We start from the raw sequence: 19,131 nt of genomic DNA, 5'->3' as shown, positions 1-19,131 counted from the left end.
TCAAAGTTCAAATGACTGAATGAAATACAGTAAGGCACATCAGTCAAAGGGTGAGTATAAACGACACGTCTTCCCAACCTTCATGTGGTACTGAGAAAGGCTGACACAAGACACGTTAACAAATTTCCCAATTCTGTCCCCCTCTCCCCCAGCCCTGGGTGTTCTTCCTCATTTCTGGGCGACTTGCTGTTTAGTTTGCTGTATTCCAGAAGGGGTGACAGTGAAGTACCTATACCTTTTTCTCTAGCCAACTTCCCCAGAAGGCCTTCCAGCCTTAAGCAAAGGCCAGCCACTACACACACACAAAGGCTCCAGGTCCCACTAAACCCTCCTTTTCCTCCATAATGAAGTTCTAGCACTTGGCAGCTCCTCAGGTTTATCTCATGCATGGGCTCTAAGGCCCACACACCCCAAACACTAAGACAGAAGATTACTACCACTACTGCCAATTTTCTTCCGCAAGCCCAAGCAGAGGTGTGGCCGCCCTTGACCCAGGCCACAGGCCTGCCCTCCTGCTTATAATCCTTGGATGAGTTAAGCCTGGATGAGTTAAGCCTGAGTTCCTTACTTGGCACAGAAAGTAGTGGCATTTGCAGTGTCTAGGGCTCAAGTTTTTTCTTTCTTCTACATGCTGGGGCCCAAACTTTCTTCCCTGGTAAAACGTGTTATCCACATCATCCACAGCCTTTCACAGGCTTATTTCAATGGTCACACACAGTTCTATCCAAACACAGAATCAGTTCAAATTTGGAACAGCTTGTACTATATTTTCGGATAAACTACTGTTTTGATTATAATTTGGTACAATTTTCCAAAGTTCTACTATGTTGCCTTGAAGGCTTCAGTTGGTTTCAAAGTAGCTTTTAATCACAAAACTTGGCCCGTATTCCCGAGGCCTAGAGTGATGGAATTAGACTTTCTCTTTGAAAGAGAAATGTCTGTTCCCTAAAGAATGTGTCCTCAACAGGCACAGTACAGCAAGCCTACCTGACACAAGGGGGGGTGGGGGGGGTCTTAACCATCATCACAATAGGTCAAGGAGCATGACAGGAAATGCTGCTAATTACTCCGGGCTGCTACCAAGAGGGAAATATCAGAAAAAATGGCAATGTTGTTTCAGAAAGACCATTCTATTTACCTAAAAGTGGATGGGCAGGGGCCTGGGCAAACAAGGTGCAGCTTCTCTAGCAGCTGGGGAAAGGCCTCACTCTGTCTGACCCTCTCATGTCCCTTCCTCACTTCTAGACGACTAAAGATGACAAAAGGCAGGGGCACCTGGGTGGCTCAGTCGTTAAGCGTCTGCCTTCGGGTCGGGTCATGATCCCAGGGTCCTGGGATCGAGCCCCGCATCGGGCTCCCTGCTCGGCAGGAAGCCTGCTTCTCTCCCACTCCCCCTGCTTGTGTTCCTGCTCTCGCTATGTCTCTCTGTGAAATAAATAAAATATTAAAAAACAAAACAAAAAAAAGAGTATAAAAGGCAGCCCTTATGGCTTCCTTATTCTAGAAACATTCCCACATCTAACTCACCTGCAGGTGCAGTGACCCCACCAAGCTCACCTGGCTACAGAGCAGATGCAGGCTGCTATGCTCAGCCAGGCCTCTTGCCTTTCTAGTCTGGAGATATGGCACTATCTACAAGGCTGGAAATCCAAGCTGCCTCAGGACTTACTCATTCCACGGTGACCTCCTTTCTTTAGAAAGCAGGTTTCATCCCAGAGAATGTACACGTGGTTGCACAGTATGTTAGCACGGTGTGTTAGCGGGACCAACCTGGCCCAGACAGAGGAACTGAGCCACAATGTTACAATGCTTTGTTCGCATCCAGCCACCCCACCACAGCCAACACCAAATACCTTTGGGTCATCAGCCTCAGGTTTTTCAGTCTCTGAATCGTCATCTTCCTACAAGACAAAGAATTTAGAGGATTAAGCTTAAAGGAGCGGGCCTGAGAGTTCTCACATGCATAACTAGGGGCTGGAGCAATGTACCCAGACTGGGCCATCCCAAGAACCCCTCCCCTGCCCTGTGACCCAGAACTAGAGAAAGAGAAAGGGAAAAGGAGATGTTCCGGGGGGTGGGGGGTGGAGAAAAGAACATCAGCAGCTCTAAGTCGTGACTCCAGCAGTGCCATAGTCTACGCGATGAAAATGCCTGAGATTAAAAATCACATACATAAAAATGGAAAAAGGTTGCAATGCGTCAGAAAAGAATAAGACCAGGCCCCACGGGATAAAACAGGCATAGTGTTTCCAATGAAATATCACTTATTTAAAACCAGGAAGATGAACCCTTTTTCTCCTTCTCTGCCTTTCATACACACAAGGATGTCAGACTCAGACCTACCATGACATCATTCACGGTTAGAGTGCCATGACCCCCACACAACTACACCCCAGCACTTCAGCTCAGCAGCAGTCACAGCTACATGAACAGCAGGAAGGCAGGTGTCAAATGACTGGAGCGAGTGACCCAGGGAGGGGGACTAAAGAGCAACACCCGGCTTTTCCTGGGTCCTGGCCAAGTAGGCCCTGCCTCCATCCAAGCTCTCACAGAACTGCCACTGACCCGGTTCTATCCAGTCTTCTTCCTGATCCAAACGGCCTGCCTGACACAAAGCACCATGTGAACAAGGCATTCTCCAAAGCGTGCACTGGCCTCACACGGGCTAGCCCACCATTCCACTGAATGCTACTGGAGGTTGAAGATCAGCTACCCTATTATGTAGCTATATCCGTGACTGTTCAAAGAACACCCCAATGCACAAGAGCCTTTAACTTAACACCCAGGAAAAAATTAAGTTTCATTTGAAATTGCTTTTCTCAATTGAGCTACGCTTTAACCCAAACATTAAGTAGCACCCCAGATGTTAATATAAACATCACCTGTGAGACTGGAACAAACTATACTGATGGCTTTGAGATTTAACTGTCCTGTCGGTTGCCAGTGAGCCCAAAGGTTTAAATGCAATCTCCATGACTTCCTCAAAATGAAATCAATCAAGCCAAATAATCAGAGATGTAGCTCAGCCAAATACAATCACATTTTAGAATGCCTATATTGGGATTTGATGAGAGGATTTTAGTAGAATGACATAAAGCTTAAATATGATGAAAATTCTAAGCAAAGCAATGTGGAACAACACTTCAGAGACACACCATGCACATTTCATAAGAAAACAGTTATGGTGTTAAGACAGTATGTGTGCACTTAAAGAAAAAGCAAGAAAAGAAAACAATTTGCAAAGCTTTTCTAAACAATTTTAGTCAATTCTGAATTATCAGCATTAATGGTGGGGCTAAGGACATGAAAATTTCTTCCAAAAGAGCATCAAATACAAAATGCTTTTTTGTTTTACTTAGAAAGTCTTTTAACGCTAATATTTAAAAATCAATGCATAAGAAAACTTTCAAACAAGTAATAAAGTACATTGAGAATCTCAGTTAAAGATGTTGCTTAATAACCAGATTCTATATCCAGATTTCACTTTGTATGTCTTTGTGCTAAGCACCAGGTTGAATCCTTGCTTTCTCTCCAAACTTTTAAATTCTGGCTCCTGAGGCTCAGGCGATAGTGTATCCAAAGGCTTTCTGGTTAATTAAGACAAAGTTCTCTTTTCTTTGTTGCCAGCACATACTAAACATCAGGCAAGATTTGTGCTCAAGAACCGCGGGCACTCTGCTAAAAAGTTTCAAGTAAAATATCAAGAAAGAAGTTAAGAAGGGTCAAACTACGAATAAAAAACTATAGAATTTCCCTTCCTAATCTTTTTGATAAGCTGAAAGATTTGAATAAACTCCAACCAAGATTAAAAATAACACAGTTGAGTGTAAATATAAATGATACACCAGTTAGCATGAATGCATTGTTACAAATGGAATAAACTATCTTAACAGGGAAAACCAACATGAAACATATCTCAGTTAAATAAAATAGTCCATTATCTCTTCCCCCAAATTTCAATTCAAAAGTTAATACAAAATGGTCCAGATGAAAACAGGTTTCGTTTTTAAACAGAGCACTGATATCCAACCCAGTTTCCTCAACTGATAACAAATAAAAAGCGGGGGAAGGGAGGGGAATGATTTTAGCTGTGGAATGGAACACTGCTGGTACAGTTCGAAGATTTCTGACAAATGAAATGGTGCTTTGAGCAACTCTGGATTTGGGAACAGATTTACTTACCGACTGTTTGCTGTTCTCATCCTCTTCTTCTTCATAACCATCTTCATCACCTCCAAGCCGAGAAAAGTCATCCTCTCCATAGGCTTCAGATACTAATCCACCTTTCTCCTCTGAAACAGAGGAAAAAAGAAAAATGAATGAAGGCATTCAAAAATGCAAGACAGCATTTCAGTTATTTGAGTGGCCAGAACCACCCCTGAAGATCAAAGGGGTGCCTAAATCTCATGTAAGTGACTATAGATCCAGAATCTGCCTTTGGAAAGATTATCCACTAAATCCACAATTTAGTGGATAAAATCATTAAAAGAACATGGAAGAAAACCAAATGCTAAATTCCTTCTTTCATGCTTCCCATCCATTTAGTATGCCAATTGAAGCCTTCTCTTCTCTGAACTACTAGTCTTGCACATTGTCTGAAAACCTCTTTTGATATGGGTATCTCTACCTAGTATCAGAGGCACCAGAACTTGTCTTCTCATACAAGGACAAGGACTCTGTCGCCCTCATTTTTGTGTGTCCTCCCCTAGGAACAGGAGCTTTAACTGGGGCCCTCAGAGGGGCTACCAATCATATCTACTCCAGAAGCAAAATCTCCTTCTATCTTTAAACCGAAACAACCAACAGCAAAAAATATAAAACGCTACAAATTACTGGGAAGCCACCAGAGAACCTCCTGACTGGAAGACACCACACAAAACTGAGATTAGCTAACCTCCAAATGAGGAAAGGAAGGCCCAGATATGTTAGGTAACTTGCTGCCCTCTCTATGATCCCAAAGAAATCTGTTCCCATTTCCTAACATTGTGATTCTCGACGTGAGTAGGGCAACAAAATCACTGATGGGCTTCAACAGCTCACAAAGTAAGGGAATCACTGAGGAGCATTGAAAAGCTCACAAAATGCCCAGATCCTACCCCATATCTACAAATTACTCCGTCGCCAGCGAGATCAGACATACATATTTAAAAGCTCCAAGATGCGAAATTACAAATTTAACAAGCCACAACCTTTATCACACTCCACGTACGTTCTACTCTTCGCTCTCTCCGTTATACAATGAACCCGGAGGTCCATCCCTATGCCCCACGGTGCCCGGCACGGAGAAGACTTTCAACAGTTTCGGCAGAATAATCGAATCAACGAAAGAAGATGGCCCATTCTTATTCCAGAGCGTCTACTCTGTTCCAACCAGGGCCTCGATCGCGCTTCGCGGCTCCCGGACCCGACACTTGGGGCACAATGACCACCTTTCCCTCCCGCCCTGCTAGGGGAGCAGCATTCCGCGCAGACACCAGATTCTCCCCTTCCAGTTCCCTACTCGGGCCTCACCAGGCGCGCCGCCCGCCGCTTCGACCCCAGCCTCGCCGTCGGACTCGGGCTCTGAATCTTCCGCGTAAACGGCCAGAGACGACAGAACATTCTTCTTCCCCGCCATCTTACTCCCACATCCCCAAAGTGCCTCACTCCTATGAGTCAAAAAAGCCGACTTCCGTGAGGGAAGGCGACTTTTTCCTATCCCAGGAGAACCCGCGCCGGTTCCTGTGCAGAAACCAATCAAAACGGCCGTTTCTGAGCCTGGCCCCGCCCCTCGCAACCGAGCCGCTTAAACGTCATCACTGCGCGACAGATATAAGGTTGAGTGGGTTTTACCTGACGCTGATTCCCAGCCATTTGGCTCCTCAGAATTTAGTGTGGCTTATGGGGGTCTTCGAGTAGTTCCCGATCGGCGGCCAGCAGCGGCCCAGCAAGAGTCTTCGCTCCCGGGTGGCCCACGCCCAGCTCTGATATCTTGGGGTGAAGAGAGGGAGGCTTCGGTTGGGGAAGGGAGAAAAGAGCGGATCTGGGGCTTAGAGGAAGAAGAGGGATGGACTCTCCTCTGGGAGGTGGGAAGAAGGGATCGGGGCTGGGGAGCGGGGGGAAGAATGGCCGTGATAGCAGCCCTTATAAAAGGAGCAGGAGGTGGATCTTAGAAAAACAATTAACATCTTTTCCAAATTATTTCAAAGACCCAGTTTGTGTTTCTTCTAATCTGATTTCTAGCTCTGTGCTATATCATGGCATGGGGATAGTTCAATGTTTCAATTTTCCTGAGCATAGAAGTGGAGATGTTAATTGCCCAGGAATGTGTTGCTTGAGGCTGTTCATCTGGAGCTATGTTAGTTGGAAATAATCTATTGCTTGAGAGTAATAAATTTTCTTAGAGAAAAATAAGCAGTATTTTAAAAGCGGAACAGAGTTTTCATCGCAGTCATGCGATCATCACCTTTACCTTAACTTCTGGCCACTGTCTGTCGCTAAGATGAGCACCCGCCCTTCTTTTGACCCTGAGCGTCGAGTCCGGAGCACGTTGAAGAAGGTCTTTGGGTTTGACTCTTTTAAGACACCTTTACAGGAGAGTGCGACCATGGCCATAGTGAAAGGTAACATTGCCAAACTACCTGTGTTTACGTTTGTGCTGGCTATACTGTAGCATTGCCAGAAGGTGCCAATGCCCTCCTTTTGACCCTTCCTACTTCCCCACCCTTCGTCCATAATTGTTGGAAATCTTGTAGACTTGTCACTTAAAACTTGCAGTTTTATTGGTAGAATCACCCAGCTGTTCTGGTTCTTACATTTCATAGACAGGGCTACAGATTGTCTTTGAAAACAACTCATAGATTTCAATTCATGTTCGTTTGTGTGTAGGCAGTAGCGCGAGTGGCAGGAATAGCCTAATCTAGTCACTGACCTTCTAAGCCCTTTGTTGAAGATTGAGTGAGCTGGGTCCTAAATAGGGAAGGAAAGAGTCATAGTATTATAAACCTGAGATATATTGGCAAATGGAGCTTCTCAGGAGGAAAGCAACAATGTAATACTAATTACATCATAACACTTACAAACAAAAGACCTCTAAGTGATGTTGCTTCCATGTCTCCACAGCTATATACACTCGTCTAGAAGTATTCAACTTTTATGGCTGTTTAATTCAATCATCCATATCCCAACAGACTCAGACTTCTCACCCTTGTGGTTGTTATTGCCATTACTGGAAATGGTTTGTGCCCATGTCCAAATCTCTCTGGATCTCTGCCCTTTACACAGGAAGGATGGGAAGGAAATTAGCATTATATTGAGACCTTTCCATGTGCCAGACACTCTGCTAGGTGCTTTTCCTATACTCTCATTCAGGTTTCAACAGCCTTGATGAAGAAAAAGACAAAAGGCAGGATGCATTTATTTATTTATCTATTTTCTTTTAAAGATTTATTTATTTGAGAGAGAGAGAGAGAGCGAGCTCGTGTACAAGTGTGGGGAGGGGCAGAGGGAGAAGGAGAGAATCTCAGGCAGACTCCGCACTGAGTGCAGAACTTGAAGTGAGGCTGGGCTCGAACTCACGACCCTGAGATCATGACCTGAGCTGAAATCAAGAGTCAGACACTTAACTGCCTGAGCCACCCCAGTACCCCTAGGCAGGAACCGTTAAGTATTGTTGTCTTATCTTTTTGCAGGTGACAAGGATGTCTTTGTGTGCATGCCCACAGGGGCAGGAAAATCCCTTTGCTATCAGCTCCCTGCTCTGTTGGCCAAAGGCATCACCATCGTAATCTCTCCACTCATTGCTCTGATTCAGGTGAGGCTTAGGGGAGTGAAGATGGGAGCCCAAAAAGTTTAGGGGAAGGTTTTTTTGTTTTGTTTTCTGCTGGAAATGTCACTTCTCATTTGTTTGGTCTTTTGCCTTTTCTTCGATTTGCCTATCTCCCTTTCTATATTGGGTTTCTGAATTGTCCAAATGTGGGGGCTCTATTAGTTCATATCAGAGTGATATGGTTATGAATGAGTCTTCTGTGTCTTGATGGCCTGAGGTCTCTCACCCTCCTTTGTTACTTTTCACCCAGAGGAGTATGGAAATATATCTGTATACACATAGACAACTACTCATGGACATGGACACACATGTGTACTCTTGACAGGTTAGAAGATGCAGATGGATAGAAAGCAAAATTAATATCAGTGGGTTAGGACATTGTCAACATCTGTTCTGCACCTCCGGCTATATTTAAGGCCTGCAGATGGGCTGACAGAATCAGAAATGAGGAAGTGTGGCCGTGCGGTTATGAGCCATCCACCATGAAGAGAAGTAGAATGACAGGAACAGTGCTTCGTGAGTTTCACGAGGTCTCAGGCTTTGTGCTCAATGCTTTATGTGCATTCACTTCACCTTTGCGGTTTAAAATTTCATTTAATGCTAACAGCTATCCTGTTAGGTAGTTACCGGTTTTACAGGATAGACAGAGAGAAAGAAAGGGAGAATGAACAGAGTCTTAGAGGCTAAGAGCCAGCCAAAGAGCCTGTGGTGATTCAGTGAGCCAGAAATGAGCCAGGACCATCTGCCTCCAGAGCTTGTGCTCTCAGGCAGTTTACCTCCTGTCCTTGGTGTATGCACAGAGAAGAACTTGGAGGTTGGGAGGAGGACGTTTATGGCTGGGAAATGCCCAGCAAGCCAAGGTGACATTGACTACTGGGTCCTCCCCTCAGTGGCCTGTTTCCTTTCTTCCCTCAGGACCAGGTGGACCACTTGCTGGCCCTGAAGGTACGAGTGAATTCCCTGAACTCCAAGCTCTCGGCACAGGAGAAAAAGGAGCTGCTCTCTGATCTAGAACAAGAAAAGCCACAGACCAAACTTCTGTACATCACGCCGGAGATGGCGGCTTCAGCCTCCTTCCAGCCCACCCTGAACTCACTGGTGTCCCGCCACCTGCTCTCCTACATGGTGGTGGACGAAGCTCATTGTGTTTCTCAGTGGGGGCACGACTTCCGTCCTGACTACTTGCGCCTGGGTACCCTCCGTTCACGCCTGGCACATGCCCCATGCGTGGCTCTGACTGCCACAGCCACCCTGCAAGTCCAAGAGGATGTGTTTGCTGCCCTGCACCTGAAGCAGCCAGTTGCCATCTTCAAGACTCCCTGCTTTCGGGCCAACCTCTTCTATGATGTGCAGTTCAAAGAACTGCTTTCAGATCCCTATGGGAACCTGAGGGACTTCTGCCTTAAGGCTCTTGGACAGAAGGCTGATAAAGGGGTGAGGGCCCTGAGGCTGGGAGGCCAAGATGCTCAAGAGCAGTGGGTGGTATCTGCAGCATAGAGATGGAAATTGGTTTTGTAGGACCTTTGCTTAGAACTAGCTGAAGCTTCTTAAAACTTGTGCACAGAGAGTTGTTCCTTTGGTTTCCTGGCATTATTCCGCTTAGTGGAATTCCCTTGTCCTGGAATTCTTCTCTGGGAGATGAGCAGCCAACCCCTGAGTGAGGCCTTTCTAGACCTATCCAAGATTTCAGCGCAGGAAGCAGAGGAGTTAGATGAGTTGCTTTGTTGCAAAGTGTCAGAGCTCTGCTGGTGGCCTGCCTCAGAGGAACCTGTGAGGCTGACAGGAGAAAGAGCGAGAGCTTCTATTAAAGGAGGCCACAGTAAAATGGGCAGATTGTTCTGTTCTTAATGCACACTCTCTTCCCATGTCTCTTCGTTCAGTTGGTCTCTGGCTGCGGCATTGTCTACTGCAGGACCCGAGAGGCTTGCGAACAGCTGGCGACAGAGCTCAGTTACAGGGGTGTGAGTGCCAAGGCTTACCATGCAGGTAAGTGGTCCCTGGGCCATGTGGTTGCTTCCATCTCCGAAGCCTCTCGGTGGGTCTCTTGTTCTTTAAGGATCCTGGATAATCAGATGGTCTGTCATCTTTTTCCGGATACCCAGGCAGAGCTAAGGCAATTCCCTTATATCCGTAAAAAGGAGTCTGGACACAAATGAGATCTAAAATGAGAACTATGGCTCCTGAATTCTTTTTTCTCACCCTGTGCCCTCCCAGCAGCAGACGATGAGTTTTTAGAAGCCCAGGTATTGGTGTTGTGGAAGGAGCACAGGTTTTGGAGGCCAGTGGACTTGGGTTGTTTGAATCTGGGCTTTAACACTTATTGAGTGCTATGTGATCCACACAGGCTAGGGTCGTTTTGAGGTTAAGTGCATGGCCCAAGGCCACACAGGTGGTAAGTGATGGATTCAGGGTGTGTGTACAGCGCCCAACGCAGTATCAAACCCAAGGTAGATTCCAAGGGAAATACGGGTTCCTTTTGCCACCTTCCCCTTCGTCATAGGGCTGAAGGCTTCCGAAAGAACGCTGGTGCAGAATGAGTGGATGGAGGAGAAGGTCCCTGTCATTGTTGCAACCATTAGTTTTGGGATGGGAGTGGACAAAGCCAATGTCAGGTGAGTGACTGTTCTTGCCTTACCTTCTCAATCGGGGCCTGCCTCAAGTGGGCTGCCTAGTTCTCTGCCTCAAGGACCTCCTTCTAGGGCCAGAGGGGGACGAGGCCCCAAGAGAGAATCCCCAGTGCATAGCCCACATTGTGACAAGTGCTATGCAGCCCTCTCCTGGTGACTGCACAGCCGGGTTCTGCCATCCCCCAGGAGAGGGCAGCATGCAGCCATCAGGCCCATGCATTAACGCAGCCCAGTTCCCTCACATCTAGCACAGGGTCCCTGTGAGGGGGTGGAATAACTATCTTAAACTGCCCACTGTGGGAAATCAAAGGCAATGTCTTATTCCCAGCATTCCTTGTTACTGCTTATGACAGTCCAGAAGAGAGAGTGCATCCCAGCCTCCTAGACCCACCCTGGCAACTGTTGGGAAGTCTTTTATCTCCAGCCCCACCTAACCTTCCAGAGTCATTTTCAGCTACAGCCTGAAGCTCTTTGCTCTGGTTAACACCAACAATAATGCCTTGTGTGATTTGCAGAGCACTTTTGCGTACATGATCTCATTAAGACTCACAGGGAAGCTGAGTTGGTCAGGGGAGGAATGAGTCTATGTGCTTACATTTACGAAAATCACAGGTTTGGACCCTGGGTTGGCTGTGGCTTGTAAGGGCCAGATTTGAAGTCAGACACAGCTAGGCCCAAGTCCTAGCTCCACTGTCCCCTTGCTATGTCACCTTGTACACATTTTCCTGATCATTTCTTTGTCTATAAAATGGATTTATCTCACCTGATAGTAACTACAATTAAACGAGACAAATAGATAAACTGGCCCATAGTAGGTATTCAATAATGTTATTCGTCCCTCTCTCTTTAAAGAGGTTAAAGGGATTTACTCGAGGCTGTGCTGCTCATTAGAGGCCTTACCTTGTTTCTTTAAGCCCAGTCCTTTTTCCTCTAGGCGGGGACTGTTGAGTGTTTTTGGTTTCTCATATGTGCTGGAATTGCCCCCCTAACTCTGTTGTGGCCTCTAACTTGGGCCACTCCGTGGCAGCGATGGGGTGTGGGGATCTTGACCACATTTACTCTGAAACCTGCTAGCCTCCCTGTTCCTGGTCACTGCAGAGAGCCCTGCTTCCCTGACTCCGATAGCTCCTCCCCTCAGCTCCTCTGCCACAGCTCATGCTGCTTGTCTCTTTGGATCCTACAGGTTTGTTGCCCACTGGAATATTGCCAAGTCTATGGCTGGGTACTACCAAGAGTCTGGCCGGGCAGGCAGGGACGGGAAGCCTTCCTGGTGCCGTCTCTATTACTCCAGGAATGACCGGGACCAAGTCAGTTTCCTGATCAGGAAGGAAGTAGCAAAACTCCAGGTAAAATCCTGGGCAGCAGGAGCCCTTTCCGTCCAAACCCCTCACTCTCCAGTTTCAGGCAGCTTATTTCTGAACCGAGGTGGAGCTTCTGTAAGCTACAGGGTTGCTCCTGGAGCTAGAAGGTATAGCAGCAGGGGGAATGGTGTACTGGTGAATAGGCATCTTGCAACAGCTAGGTTAGACTCTTTCCTTTATATATAGTATATCTTAGTGTGATATCTTGTGTGCCTGTTATTTTACATAGCCAAGATCAATCCTGCCTTGTGGTTTTTTTGGTTTTGTTTTGTTTGGGGGGGCAGGGGCAGAGGGAAAAGGAGAGAGAATCTTAAGGAGGCTCCAAAACCCTGAGATCATAACCTGAGCCAAAATCAAGAGTCACACACTTAACCAAATGAGTCACCCAGGCGTCCCAATCCTGCCTTGTTTTAATTAGCATTGTTACATAAGCATTTTCCTATATTATTGAAAGTTCTTTGTTTTTGTTCTCAGCCTTTTTTTTTTTTTTTACTGGTTGTACATACTTTACAGAGAGTCTAGAAAGAGACCCAAATACGTAAATGAACTTGATGTATGATAGGTGACATAAAATATCAAGAGAAAAAGGATGCACTGTCGAATAGTGCTGGAAAAAGATAAAATCAGATACTTACCTCCTGTACCATACACATGTGAATTACAGGTGGAGTAAAAACCTCAAGAAAAAAAAAAGTAAAATTGGGGGAAAATATTTTATTTCCTTGACAAAGGGAAGAGCATGTCAAGATTTTAAAAAGTGAAAGTCATCAAGGAAGACATGATCTATTTGACTAAATTCAAACTAAAAATTTCTGTGTAATGGAAGATACCATAAATAAGGTGAAAAAATGAGCCATTGTTGGGGAAGGTATTTGCAATATATATGATCGACTGAGTATGTAGAGAACTTCTACAGGTGAATCTATAAAAGGCAAACAGCTGCAGAGCAAAAAGTATGAATTTCACAGAAGAGGGAGCCAGAATATCTAATAAAGGTATGAAGAGTTGCTCAGCCTCCCTTGGGAATCAGAGAAATGCAAAGGAGATAGTGAGCTGTCACTTGAAACACGTCATACTGGCAAAAATCTACAACATCTTTATAATCACTGTTGGCAAGGATATGGGGAAAGGGCAACCCAGTAAGGAACATGAACTGGTATGACTGCTTTGAAGAGAGACGAGGTGATACATGCAATGGGAGGGTACTGGTGCTCTGTGATTCAGTAATTCCACTTCTAGATAAACAAACTGTCATGTGCACAAGGATGTATGGAGATGTTTGCTGCAGCTCTCTCATAATGAACTCTTCCTCTGTAGGGTATTGGATAAGTAAACAGTGGGTTAGTCACACAGTGGAATGGTCTAAAGCAGTTAAAAATGACACAGTAATTCTATATTAACCAGGAAGGATCAAGTCCCCCAAAGCATCATTTATGAAGTTGCAAATGGATACATATAGATTTCTCCTTATAAGAAATATTGAATGCCAAAAAAAGAAATATTGTATGCAAGTATTATATCTGATCTTTACCAAAATGACATTAAAAGGACAAAAAATGTATAAACCCACAGGGACAGAAAGAATAGAAAACAAGGTAGAAATGTCAACAAGTGTCTGCCTAGAAAACCCCAGACTCTACTGGAAGTCTATTAGAGTTCGTAAGAAAACCTGGCAAGATGGCTGAATATAAGGGAAATATTTTAAAAAGCCTAGCTTTTCTCCACACAACCATGAATGCCTAGGAATGGAAATGAAAAAAGTACTTAATTTGCAAGAATAAAACTTATAAAATACCTAGACATAAATGTTACTGGCTTTAACAAGAGACTTAAAAAAACGAGCAAACACACAAACAAAAACCCTTCCCAGTTGGTTTTAACATGCAGCCAGGGATGAGAACTACTGATTTAGATGAAGAAAACTAGTATCTTGTGGAAAGAAAACAAGCTCTGAGTAGTTACAAAAACTGAGTGGGAAGACATAAAACTGTGAATTCTCCTCAAAGTTAATATAAATGAAGTTCCAGTTGAAATCCCAAAAGATCTCTACTGGGAAGTGGAATTGTAGAATTTATGTGTGAAAGAATAAGTGCCCGAGAACAGCCAGGAAAAGTCTGAAGGGGAAGAATGGTGAAGGGCTCGAGCTTAACCCAGTGTCAGAATGTGCTGTGGTGTTGCTGTAACCAAATCCACGTAATATAGCAGCAAGGAGTGGCCCAGACAAGGGAATTAGAAATAAGGCCCAGAGCACCTGAGAGTTTAATATGTGATGAAACGGACAGCTCAATTTAATGGAAAATGAAAGGACTGTCTAGTAGGTGGTGCTGGCATCCCTCTGGAGTAAAATGAAAGTGCCCCATTTGGCACCTTATATAAAAGACAGATTTAAGGACCTACAAGTGAAAAGCAATGTCTTACAAGACACTTTATTCCAGTGTATAACCTACGGCTCGAAATAGTTTTGTAATGAAAATTAGAAATTCAGAAAGCCCTCTTTTAAAAAAAGAAGTATTTGAATTAATGTTCTTGAACCTTTTTTGGAGGGGATGGGAGGGCAGCAAAGCAAGGTTTATTAAGCGATTAACAAAGTGATAGTACAAAGCTCCCAGGGAGGGAGGGGACCCGAGAGGGTTGCCACTGGAGTTTCTAAGTCTTGGGATTTTTTATGGGCTTGTTGGTGGGCTGTTTTAATCTGATTAACCCTCCCTGCGCCTGTCACCCAATCAGGTGTTTGTCATCAGTCTATGGGAAAGCGTGGAGGGCTCCTTCCAGGATGGTGTAAAATCCTTTTAAGGGTGGTTTCCTCTTAGGGCAGGGGCCCCAAGTGATTGAACTTCTAAAATCCTGAACCCATGAAAAAAATGTAGGCAGCAAAAGATACCAAAAACAAAGCCAGTACATACACAGCAGATCTGAAAAACTGGTTACCGTAGAAGGCAAACCAGAGGTTGAAGTTGAGTGTCAATGGAGAGATTTCACCAACTGACAGGAAAAAGCAGTGTGTGAAAGCAAGTTCCCAGAAAAGCTCATCCAAACGGCACGTCCAAAGATGTTCAAATTCAATAGTAATCAGGTGAATGAAAATGACAGTAAAATGACACATGTGCAAAAGGGCTCTAACACTCGTGGCTAGTGAGCATGTGCAGGAGAGGGCCTGCACTTTGCCTGGAGAAGAAGGAAGCTTTTGGAGGGAAGCATTCCAAAAATATCTATTAACACTTGATTTTTTTTTTTTTAAAGATTTTATTTGAGAGAGAGTGAGCGCGAACTGGGGGAGGGGCAGAGGGAGAGGGACAAGGAGACTCTGTGCTGAACGTGAGCCCAATGTGGGGCTCGGTCCCAGGGCCCAGAGATCATGACCTGAGCTGAAATCAAGAGTCAGATGCTCAACTGACCGCCACCCAGGCAGCACCCCTATTACGCTTTAACATACCCTTTGCCCCAGATACCGTATTTCTGGGACCGAATCACCTAAAATAAAAGCTCATGTGCTGGGGGCGCCTGGGTGGCTCAGTAGTTAAGCGTCTGTCTTCGGCTCAGGTCATGATCCCAGGGTCCTGGGATCGAGCCCCGCATCGGGCTTCCTGCTCCGCGGGAAGCCTGCTTCTCCCTCTCACACTGCCTCTGCTTGTGTTCCCTCTCTCGCTGTGTCTCTCTCTGTCAAATAAATAAATAAAATCTTTAAAAATAAAAATAAATAAATAAAAGCTCATGTGCTGGAGGGCCTGCGTGGTAGAATTGGTCATGAGGACTGACACTGGGGAACAAACTGAAACCCAGGAACAAACCCGGCCACAAGCAGTGATGAAATTACAGTACGTGCTCATCATGGGCCTCACAGGCATAGCTGCGTGCCCAGGAGGGCTCTTTTGCTTTTTGAAAAAGAAATCATGTACTGTGTGACATTAGAGATTTGCTTCTTCTCTGTCTGCTCTGTTGAAGTGTAAGTTCCATGAGAGCAGGGCCCTCTTGTTTCCTGTGGATCTGTAATGGCCAGACTAGTGCTGGGAACATAGTAAGTGCTTAATATTTTTTGACTAGATGAATGAATGAATGAACGGGGAGGGGAGTACAAGTTGGGATAGGGAAAGAAGGGGCCTTGCGTGGACCTGGTACTTTGCCAGGAATGAAGGGGGCGTGATTAACTGGTCCCTTTTATCTGAAATTCAAATTAGACAAAAGATTTTGGTAAGGTAATTAGGTATAATTATTTAAAACTTACACAGTGAGTTTTTTTTTTTTAAGATTTTATTTATTTGACAGAGACACAGCGAGAGCAGGAACACAAGCAGGGGGAGTGGGAGAGGGAGAAGCAGGCTTCCCGCCGAGCAGGGAGCCTGATGCGGTGCTCGATCCCAGGACCCCGGGATCATGACCTGAGCCGAAGGCAGACGCTTAACGACTGAGCCACCCAGGTGCCCCTACACAGTGAGTTATAAGAGCTCACACTAGGCTTATCAATAAGACATGTAAGACAAAGAGAAGATCCAGAAAGCCTCCGGAGAGGTGATATGTGGAGGACTGGGAGCCAGAACAGCACCAGTTTTCTCCATCATAATATCAGAAATGAGAAACGATGAGGCAATGCCTTCTAATTCTAGATAAACCATTTCCAACCTAGAATTTCCTACCCAGCCAGCCAGTTAAGTGTGAAGGCAGGTTAAAGACATTTATAGCTTTCGGTTTGCTAAGCAGATGTCGGATGTTGGAAGTGTTGGTCTTTACAGGCTCTGGGAGTAGAAGGGTGTTGATAGCAGCAGGGAGGGGGTTAACTGAAGTGCTCATATTCTCCTGGCTGGGCAGGGATTTAACTGCCACCATGTCCAGCAAAAGGGAGCAAAGACCAGGACCACCAAGAAGCACCCCCAGTGCTCAACATCCAACGTGTTCGCCATGTTTGACCAGTCACAGATTCAGAAATTCAAAGAGGCCTTCAACGTGATTGATCAGAGCAGAAAGGGTTTCATTGACAAGGAAGATATGTATGCTATGCTGCCTGCCTGGGGGAAAATCCAACTGTTGAGCTTCTGGATGCCATGATAAATGAGGCTCTGGGGCCCATAAATTTCACCATGTTTCTCACTGTGGTGAAAAGCTAAATGGCACAGATCCGGAAGATGTCCTCAAAAATACTTTTGCTTGCTTTGATGAAGAAGCAGTTGGCACCATCTGGGGTGATTACCTGAGAGAGCTGCAGACGTCGGTGGGAGGCCACGTTACAGGTGGATGAGCTGTACAGAGGAGTGTCTAGACAAAAAGGGAAATCTCAATTCATGTGCTTCCTTAAACACGGAGCAAAGGACAAAGATGACTGAAAAGAAATTCAGATTCCAGCCAAACATTCCTTGTTGCCACTTGGGGTATTTCTGAGACTTTCTCTTAGACCCTGTTGCATGCTCTTAGTTTTGCAGCTTTTGCCTGTCTTGTACTGATTCTCAGCCATTTGGGGCACATGCATCCCTATAATCAGACGGAAGGGGGGGACTTTTTACAATTTTCAGAATAGAAAAATGGGCAGTTTAACTTACCAGCCCCCTCCCCAAAATAACTGCAGTCTACACAGAGTCAGTATGTATTTTTAGAGAAAGAGATCTGACCCGAGCCAGGCAAAAGGAATGTCCTGGGGTGCCATGGAAGGGTGGTCTCAGCTGTGCGCCAGGCTGAGGGAGGGGTAGTTCAAGTTGAACCAGGGGTGACAGAAGGCTCCAGGGGGGAGGTTTCTAAAAATAAAAGTGGAACCTGCCGTCTTTGGCCCCTGTTGACATGAATTTTTTATTATATCACAGCATTTGGGGGTAAGGTAGTAATACACTAAAATTCAAGTGAAAAAACAGCTATTTATTTTAGGAGAACAAAGTTGTACAAGAAAGGTTATGTGATCATGAGAAATGTAAAAATGTAGTCACATGGTTTAGCTCTGAATGATGTTGCTGTTTCCTCACCATAAGGAAAATTATGACTTCAGAAGAAATTGTGATATAAACAGATTGGCAGAATGAAGGGAGAGGTAGTAGTTGTATTTATGTGTGTTTAGGTGGTGGGGATGATTCATTCACCTTCCAGAAGCAGAAAACCAATAGACGAGATCTCACATACCAGTGTCTATTATATTTTCATTCCTTTTCTGTATATTTTTCTGTATTTTTATTTTTTTCTGTATTTTTTTTTAAAGTTTTGCCAGCATCCATTCTTTTTTTTTTTAAGATTTTATTTATTTATTCATGAGAGACAAGAGGGGGAGAGAGAGAGAGAGAGAAGCAGAGGGAGAAGCAGGCTCCCAAGGAGCAGGGAGCCTGATGCGGGACTCGATCCCAGGACCCTGGGATCATGACCTGAGCCGAAGGCAGACGCTTAACCATCTGAGCCACCCAGGCACCCATATTTTTCTGTATTTTTAAAAATTTCACAATTTTTTGAAAGGAAACTTTGATGAATAGACCTGTACAAAAAGGCAAATGATGCATAATCCCAGCACGCAGAAGAAATCACTGCTCACATTGTAGTATATATCCTTCTGTACATACAGAGGTACATGTGTTCCTTCAAATCTAAATACACTTGTGCGTATATTTACTATTAAATTGGATACATGATATTGAGACACCTGGTTGGCTTAGTTGGTGGAGCACGCAACTCTTGATCTCAGGGTTGTACGTTTGAGCCCCACATTGGGTGTAGAGATTACTTTTTTTTTTCTAAAGATTTTATTTATTTATTTGAGAGAGAGAGAATGAGAGATAGAGAGCACGAGAGGGAAGAGGGTCAGAGGGAGAAGCAGACTCCCTGCTGAGCAGGGAGCCTGATGTGGGACTCGATCCCGGGACTCCAGGATCATGACCTGAGCCGAAGGCAGTCGCTTAACCAACTGAGCCACCCAGGCGCCCTGGGTGTAGAGATTACTTAAAAATAAAATCTTAAAGGAAAATATGGATCATATTATATATGGTTCCCAAATGCCAGTCCCTGGGCCCTTTGTATGACAATCATCTGAGCAGTTTTTTGAAAATAAACTCCCCAAAGCTCCCATTCCAAAAAGTTCAATTCAGTAGTCTGGGTGTGGGATCCAGGTCACTTTTTTTTTCTTGAAATTTTTTATTGTTATGTTAATCACCATATATTACATCATTAGTTTGTGATGTAGTGTTCCATGATTCGTTGTTTGTGCATAAAACCCAGTGTTCACGCAAAACGTGCCCTCTTTAATACCCATCACCAGGCTAACCCATCCCCCCACCCCTCTCCCCTCTAGAACCCAGAGTCCATCGTCTCTCATGGTTCATCTCCCCCTCTGATTTACCCCCCTTCATTCTTCCCCTCCTGCTGTCTTCTTTTTTTT

The 19,131-nt window shown here is 44.9% G+C and overlaps 2 protein-coding genes and 1 pseudogene across 8 annotated transcripts in view; 2 read left to right on the top strand and 1 right to left on the bottom strand.

The window, feature by feature from the left end:
* LOC113907979 (SAP30 binding protein) overlaps positions 1-5,688 on the bottom strand; it is a 36,249-nt gene extending 30,561 nt beyond the window's left edge. The window contains exons 1-3 of the mRNA XM_027567824.1: positions 5,512-5,688; positions 4,183-4,292; positions 1,854-1,901 (exon numbers count right to left, since the gene is read on the bottom strand). Coding sequence (XP_027423625.1) covers positions 1,854-1,901; positions 4,183-4,292; positions 5,512-5,617 — 264 coding nt within the window. The 5' untranslated portion in view covers positions 5,618-5,688. The remainder of the gene's footprint in view (positions 1-1,853; positions 1,902-4,182; positions 4,293-5,511) is intronic.
* A 122-nt stretch (positions 5,689-5,810) lies between these two features.
* Positions 5,811-19,131, top strand: part of RECQL5 (RecQ like helicase 5) — a 36,752-nt gene continuing 23,431 nt past the window's right edge. For all 7 annotated transcript variants that reach the window (XR_003525304.2, XR_003525305.2, XM_027625975.2 and 4 more), the window contains exons 1-7: positions 5,811-5,966; positions 6,468-6,602; positions 7,671-7,792; positions 8,723-9,241; positions 9,688-9,793; positions 10,308-10,419; positions 11,618-11,780. Coding sequence is in view for 5 of the 7 variants with exons in the window: in XM_027625975.2 (XP_027481776.2) it covers positions 6,482-6,602; positions 7,671-7,792; positions 8,723-9,241; positions 9,688-9,793; positions 10,308-10,419; positions 11,618-11,780 (1,143 nt within the window). In the remaining 2 variants the exon portion in view is untranslated. The remainder of the gene's footprint in view (positions 5,967-6,467; positions 6,603-7,670; positions 7,793-8,722; positions 9,242-9,687; positions 9,794-10,307; positions 10,420-11,617; positions 11,781-19,131) is intronic.
* LOC113939253 lies at positions 12,944-17,252 on the top strand (annotated as a pseudogene).

This window comes from Zalophus californianus, chromosome 16, assembly GCF_009762305.2.
Source record: "Zalophus californianus isolate mZalCal1 chromosome 16, mZalCal1.pri.v2, whole genome shotgun sequence".
Classification (NCBI taxonomy): domain Eukaryota; kingdom Metazoa; phylum Chordata; class Mammalia; order Carnivora; family Otariidae; genus Zalophus; species Zalophus californianus.
The sequence above is the reverse complement of the archived record's forward strand: the minus strand, read 5'-3'. Positions and strand labels throughout refer to the sequence as shown.